This window comes from Podarcis tiliguerta, assembly GCF_965153285.1.
Source record: "Podarcis tiliguerta genome assembly, chromosome: 10".
Taxonomy (NCBI): Eukaryota; Metazoa; Chordata; class Lepidosauria; order Squamata; family Lacertidae; genus Podarcis; species Podarcis tiliguerta.
In genome coordinates, this window is record NC_139543.1 from 6,120,354 (window position 1) to 6,140,114 (window position 19,761).

General features: G+C 39.9%; 2 protein-coding genes across 6 annotated transcripts in view; one reads left to right on the plus strand and one right to left on the minus strand.

The window, feature by feature from the left end:
* FAM185A (family with sequence similarity 185 member A) overlaps positions 1-2,477 on the plus strand; it is a 39,865-nt gene extending 37,388 nt beyond the window's left edge. Inside the window, exon 9 of the mRNA XM_083399975.1 lies at positions 791-2,477. Coding sequence (XP_083256101.1) covers positions 791-906 — 116 coding nt within the window. The 3' untranslated portion in view covers positions 907-2,477. The remainder of the gene's footprint in view (positions 1-790) is intronic.
* Positions 1-19,761, minus strand: part of FBXL13 (F-box and leucine rich repeat protein 13) — a 72,269-nt gene that overhangs the window by 1,708 nt on the left and 50,800 nt on the right. The window contains exons 17-22 of one of the 5 annotated variants that reach the window (XM_083399525.1): positions 19,250-19,376; positions 10,515-10,598; positions 6,086-6,220; positions 5,689-5,852; positions 2,473-2,710; positions 257-300 (exon numbers count right to left, since the gene is read on the minus strand). In XM_083399525.1, the coding sequence (XP_083255651.1) occupies positions 2,491-2,710; positions 5,689-5,852; positions 6,086-6,220; positions 10,515-10,598; positions 19,250-19,376 (730 nt within the window). In that variant the 3' untranslated portion in view covers positions 257-300; positions 2,473-2,490. Of the gene's footprint in view, positions 1-256; positions 301-1,055; positions 1,475-1,928; positions 2,711-5,688; positions 5,853-6,085; positions 6,221-10,514; positions 10,599-19,249; positions 19,377-19,761 lie in introns of those variants that run through there. The other 4 variants (XM_083399523.1, XM_083399524.1, XM_083399522.1 and 1 more) reach the window with 4 other exon arrangements.

Genomic DNA, 19,761 nt, shown 5'->3' on the forward strand with positions numbered 1-19,761 from the left:
GGTAATAATTTTGGCCATTTTTCCTGTGAGTGGTATGCTAACTTTTACTTCCTCCAAGGACAGTCCACTGTAGTTTGCACTTATGAGATATGACTAATTTCAACAGAATATTCTTAGGGGAAGGAACAGATGCCTAAACTAAATGCTTTCCCATAAATCATTTGAGTTCAAACAAAGGGGCTAAATTGTTTTATGCACATAATATCCTTCCAACTTAGCTACTCGTTCATTTTCATCTTTTGGAGGCTTACCCAGGTTACCTCTGGAATACAGTTCTGCTTTGTTTTCTAAATCCAGAGGCTGAAAATAGATTTTGGAGCATAGCTTAGCCTTAGAAGATAAGATTAAAGCATAGAAGTCCATGGATTCTAGTTTGCATGGAGTGGCAAGAAAGCGATTCATTCAGCCTGCTACAGCTGTACTCAGCTTATGGCCAGCAACAGAGACTGAGTCCCAAACTAGGAATTGTGACAACCTGAATTTAAGAGCTAGCTTTCTGCATCCACAGGGTTTGCATTGGGGAAACAGGTTTCTATAATCATGGACTATCAGTAGGCTTGATTTAAAATCAACATAATGCAAAGACACATTATTCTTCCCCAAATCTATTCTGCTGAGACTTTGCTGCGATGAGTCATGGTATGATGTCAAGGAAAAAACCGAGTAGCAGGACATGCCGTGATTTATTCTAGTAAAAATTTCCATGAAGGTAAAAATGAATCTGCTTAGAAAAAGGGCCCAGAATCAATTTGTGAAATTAACTACCGTAATTTTTCTTTTGTCCATTTAGGCCATATGAATCAACAGGATAAACAAGGAAAATATATTAAAGCAGAGACAGAAAATGGCACAGTTCATCTCAAAAGTCAAACCTGGTTCCAGTCTGTGAAACTGAAGGCCTCATGATGGAGTGAATAATCTTTACTTAATCAAGAAACAATGCAGAAAGATTACTGTAAATCTTGCCCATTGTTTGCATATAAAACGCACTGAGGCATGTTTTAGTGTTTCTGGTGTCTTTGACTTCAAATGCTCAAAAATCAATGGAAACAACCTTTCCCCCCTAACTTGTTTATTGATCGCTTTAAACAGCCAAACTTTCAACAAATACCCTGAAGATTAAAATGCTTAATCCTGAGTTGTTGTTTTTTGCTTTCCTCCAGCTTTCTGCTAGGCCGTTAGCCCCAATTTCCCCCCTCACTGTTCCTGACACCATGGTGGAGCAAGGTCTCTCCCCACACTGGTCCCCCACCTTTTTCTAGGAATATTGGATAGCAAGTCACTGAGGACTTGCCTCCATTCAATGCAGGTTTGAGTAGAGCCAGAATAATGCAGTGGAGGCCAGAGGTGCTCCCAGCAGACCTTGGGAGTCACCACCTCTCCTCACCCATAGGACAGACGGTTGGCGTTAGATCAGATCTCCCCAGTGTGCACTCACACCCACAGTGGTAACCCATCAGCATTTCTGAGGCCTCTGCAAGTGACAGAAAGAAAGCAGGCCCACATTTGCCAGCCTACGAGGCTGGCCTCGGTCATCTGGAGAGGGTGAATCAAGCAGCTCCCAATCTGCTGTGAGGGTCTCCTAAATTTCCAGAGCAGATTTTGGTGGCTCACAGGTGGAAAAGAAGGCTCAGTTGCCCAAGCAATAGTCTGTTGCACTCATGCACCGACTCCCTCAATTATTTATTTACTAACAATACTGATATACCACTTTGTAGCCCCCCCCCCTTCTCTCAAAATAGCTTTAAAAAGCTTTGTACGATACAGTCACATAAACTACGGTATCAGAACGAGTGAAGCAAGACTATCATTTCCAAAGTTGCATGGCATAAGGCACATGATACAGCTAAGCAGCTCTGCCTTTAGTCAGTGAATGTGAAATACTACCATGTTGGGTTCCATTCTTGAAGAAAGGCAGGACACCTATGTAATAAGTAAACAATAAAGAATGTTTATTATTTGAGGAATGTGTGTTTCACTAGTGCATTTTAGGTAACGTGTGGGTGAAACTGATTGGCATACAAACTATCTCAGTGCAAGATACACTTAATACTCCATACATAAAATGCTGTGCTGCACCTTTTTTTTCTTTTTAAGGCCTCCTTAGTTGGAATGACAGCTGGAGAATTCTGAGCTTACTAAGGGGCAGAATGCTGTCTTCGACAACCAGAAAAATACAAACTTAATTTTCTTAAATGTACATAGCACTAAACTGTACACAAATTATGTTAATTATTTGTAGAGAAAACTAAGCTCTTTGCTGACTGGTGTTCAAAGGAGAACTGAACAAAATAACATTTATTTGACTGAACTAATTAGGAAAGACAGTAACAATGTTTTCTAGGATGACTTGTACTAGCTATCAAACTAAAAACAATCTTAAGACAATGTATCATTATCTTCTTAAACAAAACAAAATTGAGTTTCCATTTCAATTCTTTGTGCTTAAGGCTATTAAACATATATGATTACCAGTATTCTGTGGAGGTTCTATTGTGGGGGGAGACTGAATTCCACACTTTTTTCTGCTGAAGGGGATAGCATGGAGGGTGTACTGGACTCTACACTTGGTTCTATGCTTGGCCGAGGTTTTTTATGTTTCTTTGGAATGGGTGTGTCATCCTTGGTATCATAACCAAACCACTGAGGAGGTTCTTCATCGCTGTATTCGTATTTCTGGAGCCTTGGTGCAAATTTTGAAACTGCTTGTCTGAAATAGATAGATGGACAGACACTATTAATGTCTTTCCTCTGAAGGAATCTCTTGTGTAAAACATAAATAATATAGCAAAAAACTAGAGGACCCTAAAACCAGCTGTGTGTCTGAGCTTCTAACCCACTTTCAGGACTGTGTCATAGAATATTCACAAACACTGTAATTGTTCATAGTGACTATGATAGCAACAATAATTTAGAAAAATTGTACAGGTTTGGAGGGCCAAACAACTTGGCACTCATTCAATGACTACAATTTAACATACACTAATACTTGTAACAGAGACGCGGGTGGCGCTATGGGTTAAAGCCTCAGCGCCTAGGGCTTGCCGATCGAAAGGTCGGCGGTTCGAATCCCCGCGGCGGGGTGCGCTCCCGTTGTTCGGTCCCAGCGCCTGCCAACCTAGCAGTTCGAAAGCACTCTCGGGTGCAAGTAGATAAATAGGGACCGCTTACTAGCGGGAAGGTAAACGGCGTTTCCGTGTGCGGCTCTGGCTCGCCAGAGCAGCGATGTCACGCTGGCCAGGTGACCTGGAAGTGTCTCCGGACAGCGCTGGCCCCCGGCCTCTTGAGTGAGATGGGCGCACAACCCTAGAGTCTGTCAAGACTGGCCCGTACGGGCAGGGGTACCTTTACCTTTAATACTTGTAACACAACTTCCAGGTGGTATGCTTCTTGAAGAGGTCAACAAAAATAATGAAACCATTACATATACACATACTTGAAGTTGTCTATAGAGTAAATAACAGGTTTTTAAAGAACACCACCATCGTTAAGTATTACAGATGTGAAATGGCAAGATCCAGCAACTCCAGCAGCAAAGCTGGTGCCAAACCTATTGGTCCACTTTCCTTTGGATCACATCAGCGAGCCTGAGGTGTGTGGGGGGTGGTCCTCACAACTATGGAACACCCTCCCATCAGATGTCAAGGAAATTAGCAACTATCTGACTTTTAGAAGACATCTGAAGACAGCCCTGTTTAGGGAAGTTTTTAATGTTTGATGTTTTAATTTGTTGGAAGCCGCCCAGAGTGGCTGGGCAACCCAGTCAGATGGGCAGCATGTAAATAGTAAATTTTTATTATTGTTATTATTCACACTGTCTGGGCTTGCACCCCAGGGTTGTAGGATGCCCTCAAGTGAAAAGAGGTGTGCGGTTTTGTTATGGAAATATGCATTTTTTTTGTAAATAGCCCTGGGGAAGCTGAAGCATCCACCAGACCATAGTCAGAGTGAGAGAGCCAGTGTGGTGTAGTGGTTAAGAGCGGTAGTCTCATAATCTGGGGAACTAGGTTCTATTCCCCGCTCCTCCACCTGCAGCTGCTGGGTGACCTTGGGCCAGTCACACTTCTCTGAAGTCTCTCAGCCCCACTCACCTCACAGAGTGTTTGTTGTGGGGGAGGAAGGGAAAGGAGAATGTTAGCCGCTTTGAGACTCCTTAGGGTAGTGATAAAGCGGGATATCAAATCCAAAACTCTTCTTCTTCAGAACAACAAAAATCCTCTCCAAATATGCTCCTTGCTTTCCAAGGGAACTTACTATTTGTCCTGATGGAAGCTTCCCATGAAATGTAAATAGTGTGCCAGGAGAGGCAATTTTAGCTGAGACTTTGGCCGTGAAAGAAAGACTTGCATTTCTCCTTCACCCCATGTCCCTGAGCAGCTCAAGCTTTAGGGCCGGAGGGAGTGAGATTAATATAACAAAACATGCATATTATGGCAAGAACAATTTGGCCGGAGAGGACAGTAAAAGCTGGACTATACAATATGCTGTTCATATAAATTGCATCTGAGAAAGCAAATAGCACTAATGGGTGCTTGTGGGTTCTTACGTTTCAACCCTTCTGATCTCAGAAGGTATAGCCCTGGGAACATCATATGCACAATCTTCGTTCATTTTAATAAGATTTAGTTAGAAGTAGTTCTTCACAGAATGTGGCTTTGTTTTCCCCCAATAAGATGGATGTGTCTATGAAGCCCTAGTGGTCAGGGTCAGACATTGTGTTCGATGGGACTTAATTCCCAGAAAAGTGTGTATAAGTTTGCACCTAAAGGTTTGGTTGGTTGACATCTGTCTGTCTTGAGAGACAATGGAAGAGTCTGCCTTCAGGGTGAAATCAAACTACTGGAGAGTTACAGCGCCTGCTGTGGCTGTAGAAACATGTTTTGTTGCAGCTGGGGTAGATGAAGGCATCTGGTTGATCATTGGGACTATTTTGTTAGCAAGAATGTTATTGCGATGACTCTTTTGGTACATGATATATACATTTATTAAGTAGCTTATGTGCTGATCTGCAAACAGATTAGTCCGCAAGAAGACCAAGCTCATCCACAACTTGATTGTTGACATGAATCAGACACCTGCACTGTACACTTTTGGGTGCCCACTAAAAACATGTTTGTTTAGGCAAGCCTACGCTGTGGGTTAAACCACGGAGCCTAGGACTTGCTGATCAGAAGGCCAGCGGTTCGAATCCCCGTGACGGGGTGAACTCCTGTTGCTCGGTCCCTTCTCCTGCCAACCTAGCAGTTTGAAAGCACGTCAAAGTGCAAGTAGATAAATAGGTACTGCTCCGGCGGGAAGGTAAACGGTGTTTCCGTGCGCTGCTCTGGTTCGCCAGAAGTGGCTTAGTCATGCTGGCCACATGACCCAGAAGCTGTACGCCGGCTCCCTCGGCCAATAAAGCAAGATGAGCACCGCAACCCCAGAGTTGGTCATGACTGGACCTAATGGTCAGGGGTCCCTTTACCTTTATTAAGACTTGTAGAATGTTGACATGTTTTACAATCTGTTTTTAGCTTATCATTGATTTTAATTAATTCTGAATTATTTAAATAGTAGTTTTTAACTGTGTTGGGTTTTTTTACTAATAATTTTATTCTTTTTGTACACAACCTTGGGGTTTTTATTACAAGCAAGGGGATATAAATCTTGTGAAATAAATAAAAACTAGACATCTAGAGAACAACTTACCTGGTAATATTTGGGCAGTACAGCATCTTAAGAATTCGAAGTTGAAGGCAACCTTTCCACAGACACTTAAGTGTTCTGTCAGTAATACACATGCAGCCTGAAATATCCAAATAGTGCAGAAAAGGGCATTCTGCAGCCACAAACTGAATGCCGGTATCAGTGATCTGTCAATGAAGCAAAAAAAGATACACTTTGGGGGGAAATAAGGAATTATTAGCGACAGCCAAGAGAGGTAAAGTTTTAGTAAGCTCATAAAATATTTAAGGTCTATTTAAGGCATTACCACCAAAGCCTTTAGCACTCATACAAGCAACACTGACAATGATTTTAGCAGAACAAAGTGTATATGTTCCGTAACAGAATTTCTAGTACTAGTTGTCATTCTTTTCATACATACCTTGGGACAACCAGTCACACTTAGAATTGTAATTCTGTGGCAGTTGAATGCCAAATTTTTTAATGAATTGTTTGTTAACTGCTGGTTATAAGATAAATCAACGTGGTCTAGGCGTCTTAAATCAAGGCAGAATCTCTGGAACAGAAGTCACAAATCAATCAATCAATCAGTCATTCTCAAATTTACCCAGAGCACTTAGATTTCAGGTTTCACAATGCACTCATGCTGAATATAATCTGCTAATCTTCTCCAAATACTTGATATACTTTTTCTCTCATCAAATGGCTGGAAAAAATATTAAAGGAACATAGGAAGCTGCCTTATACGGAGCTAGACCATAGGCCCAGTGCTATTTTTCTAGAAAAAGAGGTGCTGGAACTCACCATGAACACCTCCCTCTTCTCTTAGAATGGCAATGGAGCCTACCAGAGAGGTGCTGAAACTGCCAGAACCAGGGAGAAGAGACGGTGGAAGAAGATTGGAAATTTTTAAAATTTTATTTAGAGTAATATAGCATAATTAAGGAATGTTGGGAGATGGTGGAATGAAATTATATGACTTTAGTAGAAATATGATAAGGATTTAAGATTTAAGGATTTTAGATTTAAGTATAGATAAATTTTAAGATTTTGATGGTAAGAGGTTAAAATAAATCAAGATAATTAAACGATAGAAAGCAGTGAAAGATGGAATGGATTTGCTGATTTAATTATTAACAGGAATACAAAAATGGGAGGTGGGAGGAGGTGGAGGAAATAAGTCATTGAAAGATAAAGATATGAAAAATGGATGTGTTTTTAAATGTTTTGGGGTTTTTTTGTTTTTTGTTGTTGTGTGGATGTATTGTTTTTTCTTTGCTTTTATTTTTGATGTATTATCTCTTATTTTATTTTATTTTATTTTTTATATATATACTGTCTTTTTCTTTTTTTCTGTAACTATAAAACTTTTAATAAATATCATTAAAAAAAAAAAGAAGAAACTGCCAGAACCTACCCGAGAGGTGCTGGAACTGAGTTCCTGTGAGTCCCCCCTTAAAAAGCCCTGCATAGGCCCATCTAGCCCAGCCATCATTGGTACGGATGGACAGTGGCTCTCCAGGGTTTCAGATATGAGGTTTTTTTCTAATAACTCCTGGGGCATTCTGCTTGCAAAGTATGAGCTGTGGAACTGAGCTACTTCCCTCCCCTAATGAGTTAAGTTATTTACTGGTTGCAGTCGAGAAAAGCTCATTTGAGTGATCTGTACATGCTTCTGTGCTCTTTCAAGACTCCAAACTGCTCTGGGATTTGATTTATTAATTTTTCGTAGTGGTAAGAACAAAAAGGGGCTGCAAGGAAAGAAAGAATTGCTTCAAGCTTGGTGAAAGGACATAAAATGTGATTCAGTGTAAACAAGTGTAAGGACAAAAAAATATATGATAACAGGGTCTGAACTTGGTGGTGACTGACCAGAGAAAGAACTTAGTGGACTGATCAAGTATAAAATGAAATGGATGTGTGCAAATCTGAATAAAATTTTGTAAAACCTAAATGAAAAAATATATAAAACAAACCTAAATTTCTAAATCTCCCTGATAAGACACAACATTCTCTCTTAAGAAATTACTCCTCACATCAGATACTGCAGATAGAAAATGTGCAGTCTTCACAACTGTATTTTTATCTTGTCCACCCAGTATGTGTATATTAGTAAATAAATTTCAACACTGCAAATTGACATAAGTTTTCAGAGATCCTTTCTTCCAAAGGAAGCAAAACGCTGTGAAGCACTAGACCCCTGGAATGCTCACTGCTTGAGAAAAAGGTGCACATTTGAGACTCTTAAACTTACTAAACTGATGATGAACAGTTTTAAACCTCAAAAGATCATATCCATAGTTCTTCCTGCTTTCAAAAAGTACTTGTGCTAATTAATCACATTGTCTCAAACTTCTATTTTTATCGCTGATCAGTTTGTAGAGGGAAAATAATTCAGCGAAACTGCCTTGGCAACGCTGGTGAACCAAACATAATCTGGCAATCTTAACACATAAAAGTGATAGAAAACAGCTGTTGTATACTTTTTTCAAATAACACTCTTATTTAGTAAGCTGGTTATTTTTAGAATATACTCTAGACAAGGCTTCAAAGCCCATCTCACAATGTAGGAGCTAATTCAGACTGGAAATATAGGTCCGAACTAGACGACCAGATTTCCCTTCTTTTTAAAGCATCCCTGAATTGAGTTGGGACAACTACTCTGGAAGAGAAGTGTTAACCTTATCTTAGCCACCAGCTCCTTCAAGTTTCTATTTGCTCAATTAACAGAGGCATACAAAAATAGGGGTTTTTTTCATTCTTGTTTATTTAAGCGGAACATATCCTCCAATAATGAACAAGAAGAAAGAATTAAAATTGCACACACAAAAATACAATCCCTGGGAAAAATAATGATGATTATTGGTGTTGGGAGGTAGTAATTTTTTTAAGAAGATTTGGTTTATTTATAAATATCAGGATATTCTTGGAGCGAGGACTTATCTCTTTGAGAAGGAATTGAGAAACTCGGCACATGGTGTTGGTGTGTTCCCCACAAAATTTTAAAACATCTGATAGTGCAAGTAGCCCTCAACATCTAGTGCTGAAAGAAGAGAACTGGGAAAGATTAAAGCTCACAGTCTAACTACAATCTGTTGCATGATGTTAGGAGTCAAGAATCTCCATCTACGTCATCATCGCATTGGCTCACATGGCCCCTAGCAGATGGATCCAAGTTGCATCCTATATGAAGATGTTACACCACTTATAAAGAAGTGATTAAAGTCACTGTAGCAAGCAAAAAAGACATGTTCCTTGGAAATTTTGATTAGCTTTAAGGAATTGGCTTTGTGGGAGAGAAATTGTTAATCCCATTTAAATAAAGTTTCAGTTCCACGCAGCTTTCTCTAAATGCTTTTCCTGATGTCTGTATGAAAGCCCAGATGACTACATAATGGCTTTCCATAAATTAGACAGGATATCTGTACTTTTAACACAGTTGCTCTTTACATTACAATAAACTAGGAACATGGAGGCACACTGGAAACTCCATTCATAACTATTCTCCAAAGAATAAATTATTCTGTCAACTGTGTGCTTGTGCATTATCACATGCATACAGAGCAGCAAAATTCAAACCAGCTCTGTGTGGCTGTAGATAATGAATCCAACAATAGATTGATGGATGCTTGAATTTTATGGCGGAAAGGTACTAATTCATAGGATAGAATAGTCATTATTTTCATAGTCGTTACTTGATAAAATGTGATGATCACTGTGATTTTTGTGCAAGATTTTTGGGCATTTTTCGGAATATAGATTAAAACATAGCAACTGTATGTGTTTGTAGTGAAACCATGTTATTTCTAATGCAGGGTTAATATTTTGCTAGATTGATTCACCAAAGAGTCTCTTTCTATGCTTGCACAAGTTTTCTCCTCCACTACTAACATTATAGGTGTCTAAGATTTTCTCCTGTTCTTGAAATAGTTACTTCCTTCGTGATGGTCATTTCAGCTTCCTTCTGCTGAGTTTTCCCCAGAAATCTGTCCTCAGCCCTTTCTCTCTCTTTTTAGCATACACCAGACACAAATGACGGGACACCATTTTTATTGCAAAGCTGCAATTTTCTATCCACAATCTGTTTTCTGTCTCAGCCATCTTATCAGAATCCCATGAGGGCTGCATAGCAGCCGCTGCCAAAAACACATCCTGTTTTAAATAAGCCCTGCTAAAAAGTAAAGGCAAAACTGCCATTGGTTGCTGTGCAGAGACCTTTTTCACTTCTTAAAATGTTCTAGTTAAATCTCCCTTCCTGGGCTGAATATTATCTCTTTCCACATTCCAAAACTCTCAGTCACTGTAGCTTCCTTTGCCCACATTTGCATCTATAAGGCTCAGGAGTTCAGAGCGGGAGCAGCGCAGTGGTTAACAATATGAGCTAAGAAACTGAAACCGCCAATTCAAATCTCAACTCATCCTTAAATTTCCTGGAACACTCTACGCAAGCCACTATTTATTTATGTAAAGTGGTTTTACAGCCCTTCAATTATATTTCCAGGGCAGTTTACAAAAAGAATAAAACAAAGAAAATGTAAATACACAATATATCATAAGCTAAAAGCTATAAAAATCATAAAAGTAGCACACAATAATGTGCAATATAAAAAAGTGTTGTAAAATAAAAAGGTCAGAATGGTCTGGAGCTGAAAGGACAATTAAAGAGCCCAAGTTGGCATGTAAAGGAAAACAGCCATGGCTTGAGTACATTTTCCTAATGGCAACATGTTTCAACAGTTTTAAAAAAAAAACCTCAGCATATTTACTATTTCATTGTAAATCAGACGTGTTCAAGAGTGACATACATGTACTGATGCTTGTAACATACATAGCATAGGATCTTATTTTACCTTAATTCCTGCATCAGTTAACAGCCTGCATTCTGATATAATAATCTCCTTTATTTTCCAGAGTTTGCCAAGAGCATCCAAAGCCTAAAAATGTTTTAGACAAATATTAGTTTATTGGCACACGTATGTAAAAAACCTGTTATACTACATAATGTATTTATTTTGCTTTGCTGTTATTCAGTGCTGTAGGTCCCCCCCCCCATTACCTTTTCAAACATGCGTTCTTTTACCAAAACAAAACATAGTTGGAAACTTAGAAGCCATGGGTTTGTGCACTCGATTGTTTGTATGTCCTTCCCTCTACAATCTGCATAATCCTAGTCTGCTATAACTGCCCCAGTTGAAACAAAATGCAATGAAAACATCACAAAACACCATAGGAGTTGTTCAGCAAAACCGGAGTGTGTGTGGTCAGGGGCGTAGGAAGGGGGGGCGGTGGGGGCGGTCCGCCCTGGGTGTCTTCCCTGAGGGGGGGTGACAAAAAGGCACACCGGGGGGGGGGCTCACCCAGCTGTCCCTGTGAGCGGCAGATCGCACCACCTTCACGCGCAGTGGATCACCCTGCCGCAGCAGTGGATCGTGTTGCCCCCCCCGTGCAGCCCCCCCCCCGAGTGCACAGAATGGGCTCTGGGCACCCATGCAGCTAACTCCGCCACTTTCCCTGCCTTAGCTGGAGACGGACAAGAGGGGGAGAACAGGACCCTTTGGTTTGATCAGGCAAGGCTATTCTTACGTAGCAGGGATATTTACAATAAAGCTACCAAGACGTTTACCCCCTGCTTCTCTATGTCCATTTGATTATTGCAGTCCATGTGTGCCAGGTATTCAGCAACTAATAATAAAAATAATAAACAAACATGTCTTTCAAACACAGAAGCTGGATGATGCGTTCTCAGTTTGATTCAGCCAAGAGATACATCAGTGCCTCCTAACACCCCAAAGAGGCACAAGTTAAGATCCATACATCACCATTTCAGGAGAGAATTAATATAAGAATATATTCACGTTAGCGTGAAAATTGTTTCTCATTGTTCAGTGAGCTGCTGAGACGGTGCTTAAACATCTGTGCCCTCCTTTGCATGTCTACAGAGAGCCAGTGTGGTGTAGTGGTTAAGAGCGGTAGTCTCGTAATCTGGGTAACCGGGTTCGCCTCTCCGCTCCTCCACATGCAGCTGCTGGGTGACCTTGGGCCAGTCACACTTCTCTGAAGTCTCTCAGCCCCACTCACCTCACAGAGTGTTTGTTGTGGGGGAGGAAGGGAAAGGAGAATGTTAGCCGCTTTGAGACTCCTTAAAGGGAGTGAAAGGCGGGATATCAAATCCAAACTCTTCTTCTTCTTCTACTACTTAGAATTAAGCTGCACTGAGTCCCATGGGAATTCATCCCAGGAAAGGAGGTGTATAACTGCAGCCTAAGAACATCAGTTTCTTTTTGAAATGGTCCGTTTAATTAAAACAACAACAACAGCCCAATAGTTGAAGTTGAACAACTAACTCAAATGTCTCAAAAGAGACATTGAGTTAGGACTAACTCAAATGTCTCAAAAGAATGAGCAAGCGTTTGAGTTGCAGAGTTGTTCAGAAAAAACACAAGGAGGATGAGAGGGAAATGGCCCCTTGAAAGGGATTTGTGCTTCTGATATGGTGCATTACACGGTCAGCTTTAAAACAGGGGGCTGGGGGCTAGTCTGTGTCCCTCCAGATGTTGCTGGACTACATCCCCCACTGGTCCCAGCTAGTATGGCCAATAGGAATGATGGGAGTTGTAGTCCAGCAGCACCTGGAGGGACACAGATTAGCCACCTGTTTTAAAAGGCATTGTAAAAGTAAAGGGAGCTGCACCGAATCATAAGGAAAACACACATCCTTATTAGGGCAATTCCATTATTAGGCCTACCTATTGCAAAATAGTGTGCAAGGTTCAAGTTCTACCATCCAGGCCAGTGAACAGAGCAATGGGGTGGTGGGTTAGAAGAAATTTGTTTCTGGCTGATATTGAAGCCACGGAGTCTACAGGGGTTTTAAGTGCTTACGCAATGTTAAGTAAATAAACCAGAAAAGAACACTTGCAATTGTTAAGTATCTTATTTTTCCTTCTTTTAATAATTTCAAATGGGGGAGTGACAAAAAAAATTCCGCAACGGGTACCACCTGGCCTTGCTACACCTCTGTCCGTGGTTACATAGTTCCTAAACTTGTCAAGCATGACTGAAATATACTCAGAGTCGAGAGTGGATTTCATGCTCTTTATTCAGCTCATAGTGGTGAGGAGGGAATGAAAGTCCCCTCAAAGTATCTGCTTTATATAAATTATTTACACAATGGGCTGCACGTTCTGGCTAATTCCGGAATTCTCCTGTAGGCCAATCAGGTTGTAGATTCACTTCTATCTGGAGCTGGATTGGGTGGCTTCTGCCAACCAATCATACTGCTGCATTCTGAATCCTATTGTTCTAGGACCAATCAGACAGCTGCGTTTTGGATCCTATTGTTCTAGGACCAATCAGACTGCTGCAGTTTGGATCCTATTCAACACAGTACATAACAATGATACTTTGTGAATTGCCTGCCTCAAACCGCCATTCATATTCAGACACATTTTATTTACCTCTCCAGCCATTTTAACTACCCGTCTCCTTCTCCCTCCCAGATATAGTCTTCTTGGTCTTGCTCCAATTCCGCTGCTTGGCAGTTCCTGTCTTCTACGGACAAGCAACCCCCTGACACATTCATAGCCCGTTGAGTAGTTTCCAACTTTCCTGGCTACTGACTTCGGAGGTGGCTGCTGGGGTGAAATATGAGCAAAACACTACTCTCCTGCCCACCTTCTGGTTCACTGTATCATTTGACATGAGTTTCATTCATAAAACACGGTTTTCCATTCACAAAACATAGTTATGAAGTTATCCTTTCCAGGCAGTGTGTGTGTAAGACACGTGTATGGTGCATGCCCTCAATTTACAGCAGAACCCATTAATCTGCCTGGCGTGGGCCTGATGGGAGGCACTGAATTAGGTCTCTGCATGGCTCTGCAAGGCGCTCACTATTGCAAGGAATAGGCTGCTGTAGAATTATTATTATTATTATTATTATTATTATTATTATTATTATTATTTATTATTTATACCCCGCCCATCTGGCTGAGTTTCCCCAGCCACTCTGGGCGGCTTCCAATCAAGTGTTAAAAACAATACAGCGTTACATATTAAAAACTTCCCTGAACAGGGCTGCCTTCAGATGTCTTCTGAATGTCAGGTACAATAGTTGTTTATCTCTTTGACATCTGATGGGAGGGCGTTCCAAAGGGTGGGCGCCACTACCGAGAAGGCCCTCTGTCTGGTTCCCTGTAGCCTCACTTCTCATAGAAGGGAAAGGCGCTAGTTTGTAAAGGGGAAAAGTGGGTTTTTCAAGGGACGCCTGTGTCTCTGAACTCCTGCTCCAATTTCTGTGACACTTATCTTCAACAGAGAGGAAGCTACTGCATTATCAGCGAGTTAAATTGTGAATTCCAAGTATATCTGCAAACACCCACTCACATCTGTAAATAAGCAAGCGTATTGCTTTTGTACTAATTCCTTGAATCCAACCAAGAGAGAAAAACGTGTTGTGAAAATGCTCGTGAAATGGTTAGCTGAAAGAACAAAATGTAGTGCGTGTTAAGAACATTATTACGTGGAAAAAGTAGGACATGTTCATGGTATATGTGTAAAATTTTACTGCATAATAAAAGGTCTTTTGACAGCTTTTCATGTTTGAAGGAAACAAAGTATGAATGAAAAAGCAGAAGGAAACAGCCTGTTTTCATAATTCAATCCATACACACACACACACACACACACACAAACAAACAAAGGATAAGGACTCCCTACTTACTACCAACTTCTGTAGAATACATAACTATTAAACCTTGACTAAATCATTTGGGATACAGGGCAAATAGCCTTATGTCAAAGGAATCCTTGGATTTTCAGTTATGGCAGTTTTCACCATTTGGGAGTGTGGAGAGAGTAAAAGAATTTATGCATTCTCCACTAAAAAGGCCAATGCCAAATCTGTACTGGTTTACTGTTTACTTCCACTTTGCCAAACCTTTACTAGGCATTACAAACATAGGCCACCATAAAACATCCATATATAAAATTTCAAAATATATACAAATAAACAGCCACGTAAATATATGTAATAGCGAGGATTTTCATTCGATTTTCTTCCTGCTAAACAGTGCCATTCACCACTCTAAGAGATACTATTGATAAAAACTCAGCCACCCTTACAGTTAGGTTTACTGTATGTTTGAGACAAGCATACACTCCATCATGCCACAAATGACATTAGGGACATGCTTCTAATGCTTACGGTACTGAATATTACTCCTCCTCAAACATTACACTTTGCTTAAGGCTCTACTGTGTTTTATGTGCTTTTCAATAGCCAGTCTTCAGGTGATTTAAAAGTCAATATGGTATTCGTTCTTTAACCAAAAGAACAAGCTTGGTCCTGCCTTTTAAATTAGAAAACATAAATGAAATGACTGGCATGTGGAGAGGAAGCAGATCTGGAAGAAAGACAAGTCTCACAATTCACACTTGTTGTTGGCATCCATTTGTCTTGAGAGACAATGGAGTGCGCCTCCAGGGTGCATTAGCAGCACCCTGGGGTGCAAGCCTGGGCAGTGTATATGGAGGTTCTGGGATGCCCAGATGACAAGACACACCTTGCCGTGTTGATGTGGTCCAAAGGAAAGCATGGTAAGACATTTGGCACCAGCTTGGCTGCAGGAGTTGCCAGAAGAAGGGGTCCAAGGACCCATACAGCCATCTTAGGGACTCTACTCCAAATTTGTGTAGGGTTTAGATGGACTATATGGAATTGGCTGAAATGACCGGCAGAATCAGAGACCAGGGAGAAGAGACGGTGGAAGAAGACTGGAAGAAATTCAAAGATTATCTACAGAAATATTATAAGATCAACGAATGTTAGAATGACATCAGATTGAATGTAAAAGGTTATTAGTAAAAAGTTGTAAAATTAAAAGATTTAATATTTTAAGATATTAAGGAGATCAAGTTATATTAAGATACCAAAATTAAGACAAAGATCAATTAAGACAGAGGGAAGGGATTTGCTGATTAAATATATGATTTGGAATACAGTGAAGGCAGGTGTGGGGAAGTCGGAGAAGTAAGTAAATGCAAGAAATATTATGAAGATGGAATTGTTTTTATTATTGCTTTTTCTTTTTGATGTTTTTTGTTGTTCTGTGTTTTTGTAACTTTGTATTTTTCTGCTTTTGTTGTTGTTTTTTTGTCTTATTTTTTGTGTAAAAAACCTAATAAAATATTTAAGGAAAAAACAACAACAAATTTGTGTAGGGTTTACTCCTTAGGCTTTTCTTCTCCAAAATATGTCCCACAAGGCTATGTGAGTCCCCTTACTTGTATTACGTATCTTTACTTTATTGCCTTGGGCAACAATCGGTCTCCAAATTGGATTCAGATGTTGTGCTTTATTAAAATTAGCAGCTCAGTTTTTCACAGGATATAAGATCAAAGGAAAGCTTACGTGTTCAGTACATCTGGACGTCAATCCCTATGTTTTGATACATCAGTACAAGTTTAGATGCCTAAAGATAGGGCACTCAGGTTAAAAATACTGACCACTTCTCTCAACTCAGAAAGGAAATTAAAGCCACAGTCAGGAAGAAAATGTATAGTTTCTCACACAGTGCAAATAATTGGTTTGAAGTAAATAATTAAAATGACACTCTCAGGCAATCACTTCAGCAGTCACACAGTGCACAAAGGTAATTGAAAATATGATAGAGGGAAATTAATGAAATTACTGGCTAGAATGCAGATCGCGAGAGCTGGGCTAATGTAATACTATGTCAAACTAGGCAGGAAAATGAACTGTCACTCCAAGAGAGGGGGCAAACAGATTCCATTGGAGTGGTGACATTTTCCTGCCTTGCGAAATGGGAAGAACTTAATATTCCATTTGGGGATGTCCTACTGTCCACTGGGTGGGACGCGGGTGGCGCTGTGGGTAAAACCTCAGCGCCTAGGACTTGCCAATCGCATGGTTGGCGGTTCGAATCCCCACGGCGGTGTGAGCTCCCGTCGTTCGGTCCCAGCTCCTGCCCACCTAGCAGTTCGAAAGCACCCTTAAGTGCAAGTAGATAAATAGGTACCGCTTTATAGCGGGAAGGTAAACGGTGTTTCTGTGTGCTGCTCTGGTGCCGGTTCGCCGGAGCAGCTTCGTCATGCTGGCCACGTGACCCGGAAGTGTCTGCGGACAGCGCTGGCTCCCGGCCTCTAGAGTGAGATGAGCGCACAACCCTAGAGTCTGTCAAGACTGGCCTGTACGGGCAGGGGTACCTTTACCTTACTGTCCACTGGAGAATGTATAATATAAATATAAAGAGATCCTGTGATGAAATAGGGCAACCAAACTTTCCAAGCAAGGGTCCTATCAGAGTGCTTTTGAAGATAAGAGATTCTGAGAATCCTTGGGACCTTTGGCAGGGCCATCTTGACAAGTGTGTTCCTAAATACTGTATATTGTTAAGAATTTTTTTAAAGACATATGAAAAAGAAAAAGGTCAGCAGTGTTGGAAGACTAGCCAGTTGAAAATGATTGGGGAAGGGTAGATTTTGAATACGGCTGGATAATTAATTTTTCCAAAGGCAAACAATATTGCGATATGATTGTGTTAAAATATACAACCTCCACTGTAACAATTACAGCAATCACATCCACTCTGAGCCCTTTGCTTTTAGTAATGTATCAGTTCTTGTATTTCACTATGTCTTTTATTATAAGCCAAAATAAAAGTGCAGTAAACACTGAATAAATGTAGTAGTTATTTTTTCAAGAAAAAGGGTCACGGCAAAATATTAATTTCCACATAGCAAGAATATTTCTTATCTTTAGTATCTCATATGTTGCATATTATTCAAATTATAAACATTGGTTCTTGTTTAAGTCAACAAAGTATGCTAGAAAGTTATTAGTATGTAGGATGTATTTTTCCCCAAAACTTATTTTTAGATGTTTATGCTCCCAGAGCCCTCAGGACGATATCTTTCTGAACTGAAGCATGCTTGCCACTAGAAAGATCAAACATCCTTACATCCATTTTAATGAAAAACTTAAGACACAAGAATGTTAGAATAGAGCTTACATGACCTTTGCACGACAGGTATAAAAAGACACCCTAAATGCAATACAGCTTTCCATCTTCCACAAGGGAAAGAGAGAACTAACAGAAATGGCTGAATTTACATTTTAGAAGTAAAACAGACTTGTTCTAAAAACACAGAAGATGATCGATAGATAGATAGATGATAGATAGATAGATAGATAGATAGATGATAGATAGATAGATGATAGAGAGAGAGAGAGAGAGAGAGATGATAGATAGATAGATAGATAGATAGATAGATAGATAGATAGATGATAGATATAGACAGACAGACAGATGAAGTGCTTCATTGAGCTGGTTCATCCATCACAATAAGGCATGGTTTGTGGCTTACTATGATTGAACAGATTTGTTCTTGGCTCACTGCTCAAGGTTTGTCTGGGAAGAGACCAATCACAAGTGCTGGTTTGCACATAACACTAGAATGAATCACACCCTCCATTTATTAACTGCAACTAAATCTGTGATTGCAAAAGGGGGGGGGGGGAGAAAACTTTAAATGCAAATCTTTTTGAAGCCTGGATTTTGCAAGTATGGGGCATCATGCATATGGACAAAGCAGCCATTTCACAAAAGTGTGTCGGAGCATCTAGCTATGCCCCTGCACTTACCCCTTCTATACGACATGCTATCATTTTATCAACTTTGTTAAGACAATTGAACATGGTTTCCCATATGTCCAGTTAACATATCTGGCTTTTTAAATGTAAACAGCCTGGTGTACATCAGACCCTCAGGTGGTGGGGAGGACAGTAACCAAAAATAAACTCCCCTCTGAATGCAAATAGCAATTTCGAAAGGGAGGGTGTTTCGCAGGAGGAGGAGAAAACACCTACCTCCTACAGTCCCAATGCTACTCAGGACACCTCATGAATGTAATCTATATTTTAAAAATTTGTTCACATTGTTGCATTCATACAATTAACATCACATCTAGTTTAGCCATTAACTGTACTTCCTTGTCGCCATATGCTGCTATCTGTACTTTCAATAGTTTCTTGAACACTAATAAGCTTTAAAATGTCTGTATTAAGCCTCTGGTGTAACAGATATCGATATTTCAATACTGTAAGTCATGAACTAGTCTTAGTTCCATGATCTTCCATGCCTCGCACTCCAAAGAGACTCTGTTTTGCTACTGCTGTGAATACTTGGTCTCAAACCTTTATAAGTCAACAGTGAACATGCAAGAAAGATTGGTTGTGTTAACTGAAGAACCTTAGAATGAAAATTATTAGATTAATAAAAAACATTTTTTCCAGTTATCTCGTTTCAATAACCCAACCCACAAACTTTACAGTTTATCCTATTTAGCTCATATCTTGCTGTAATCCCTTATTTTTGAATGCTGTTCTATTTCTTGTTCCTTCCAATGTGCTACAGTGACCAAAAGACAAAGAGGATGTTAAGAATTAAGAAAAGAAATTGAGAATAATACAGAAAATATCTCTGTGACTCACAGAAAGTGCTGGCACAGCAATACTAAGAGCATACAGGAACACATTGCCATGCCTTTGTGTTTTCATTTTTACCTGGTCTGTGACATTAATTCCAGAAATATTAAGATATGCAAGTGAGGAGATCTGTGTCAAAGCATCAATTCCAGCATCAGTCACAGATTGGCAATAACGCAAATTCAGATAAATCAGATTGTGGCACCTTAAAAAAAATAGATCTTGTTATTTCTTTTCTTATTATGCCATACCTGTGCAACTTTTGGCTTAGGTTTTCATAGGACACTTCCAAAATTACAATAAAAATGTTCATTTACCTGCTCACAAAACAGGATACCCTAAGATACTAACTAAGACCATCCTATAAATATTGTTTTAAATTAGTTATTGGGCACTTCAGTGTTAGGCTGTATTGTAGCCTGCCTCACTATTCCTGTTCAGTATTTTAAAAACATGTAAATGTTTTTTCAAGCTTTTCTCATTTCCTCTTTTGACCGTTTTGTTCATGTCAGGCATTCTCAGCTTCAAAATAAAATATGGAACATTCACATGAACAAATTAGCCAAAGGAGACCAGTAAATAGATCCTTT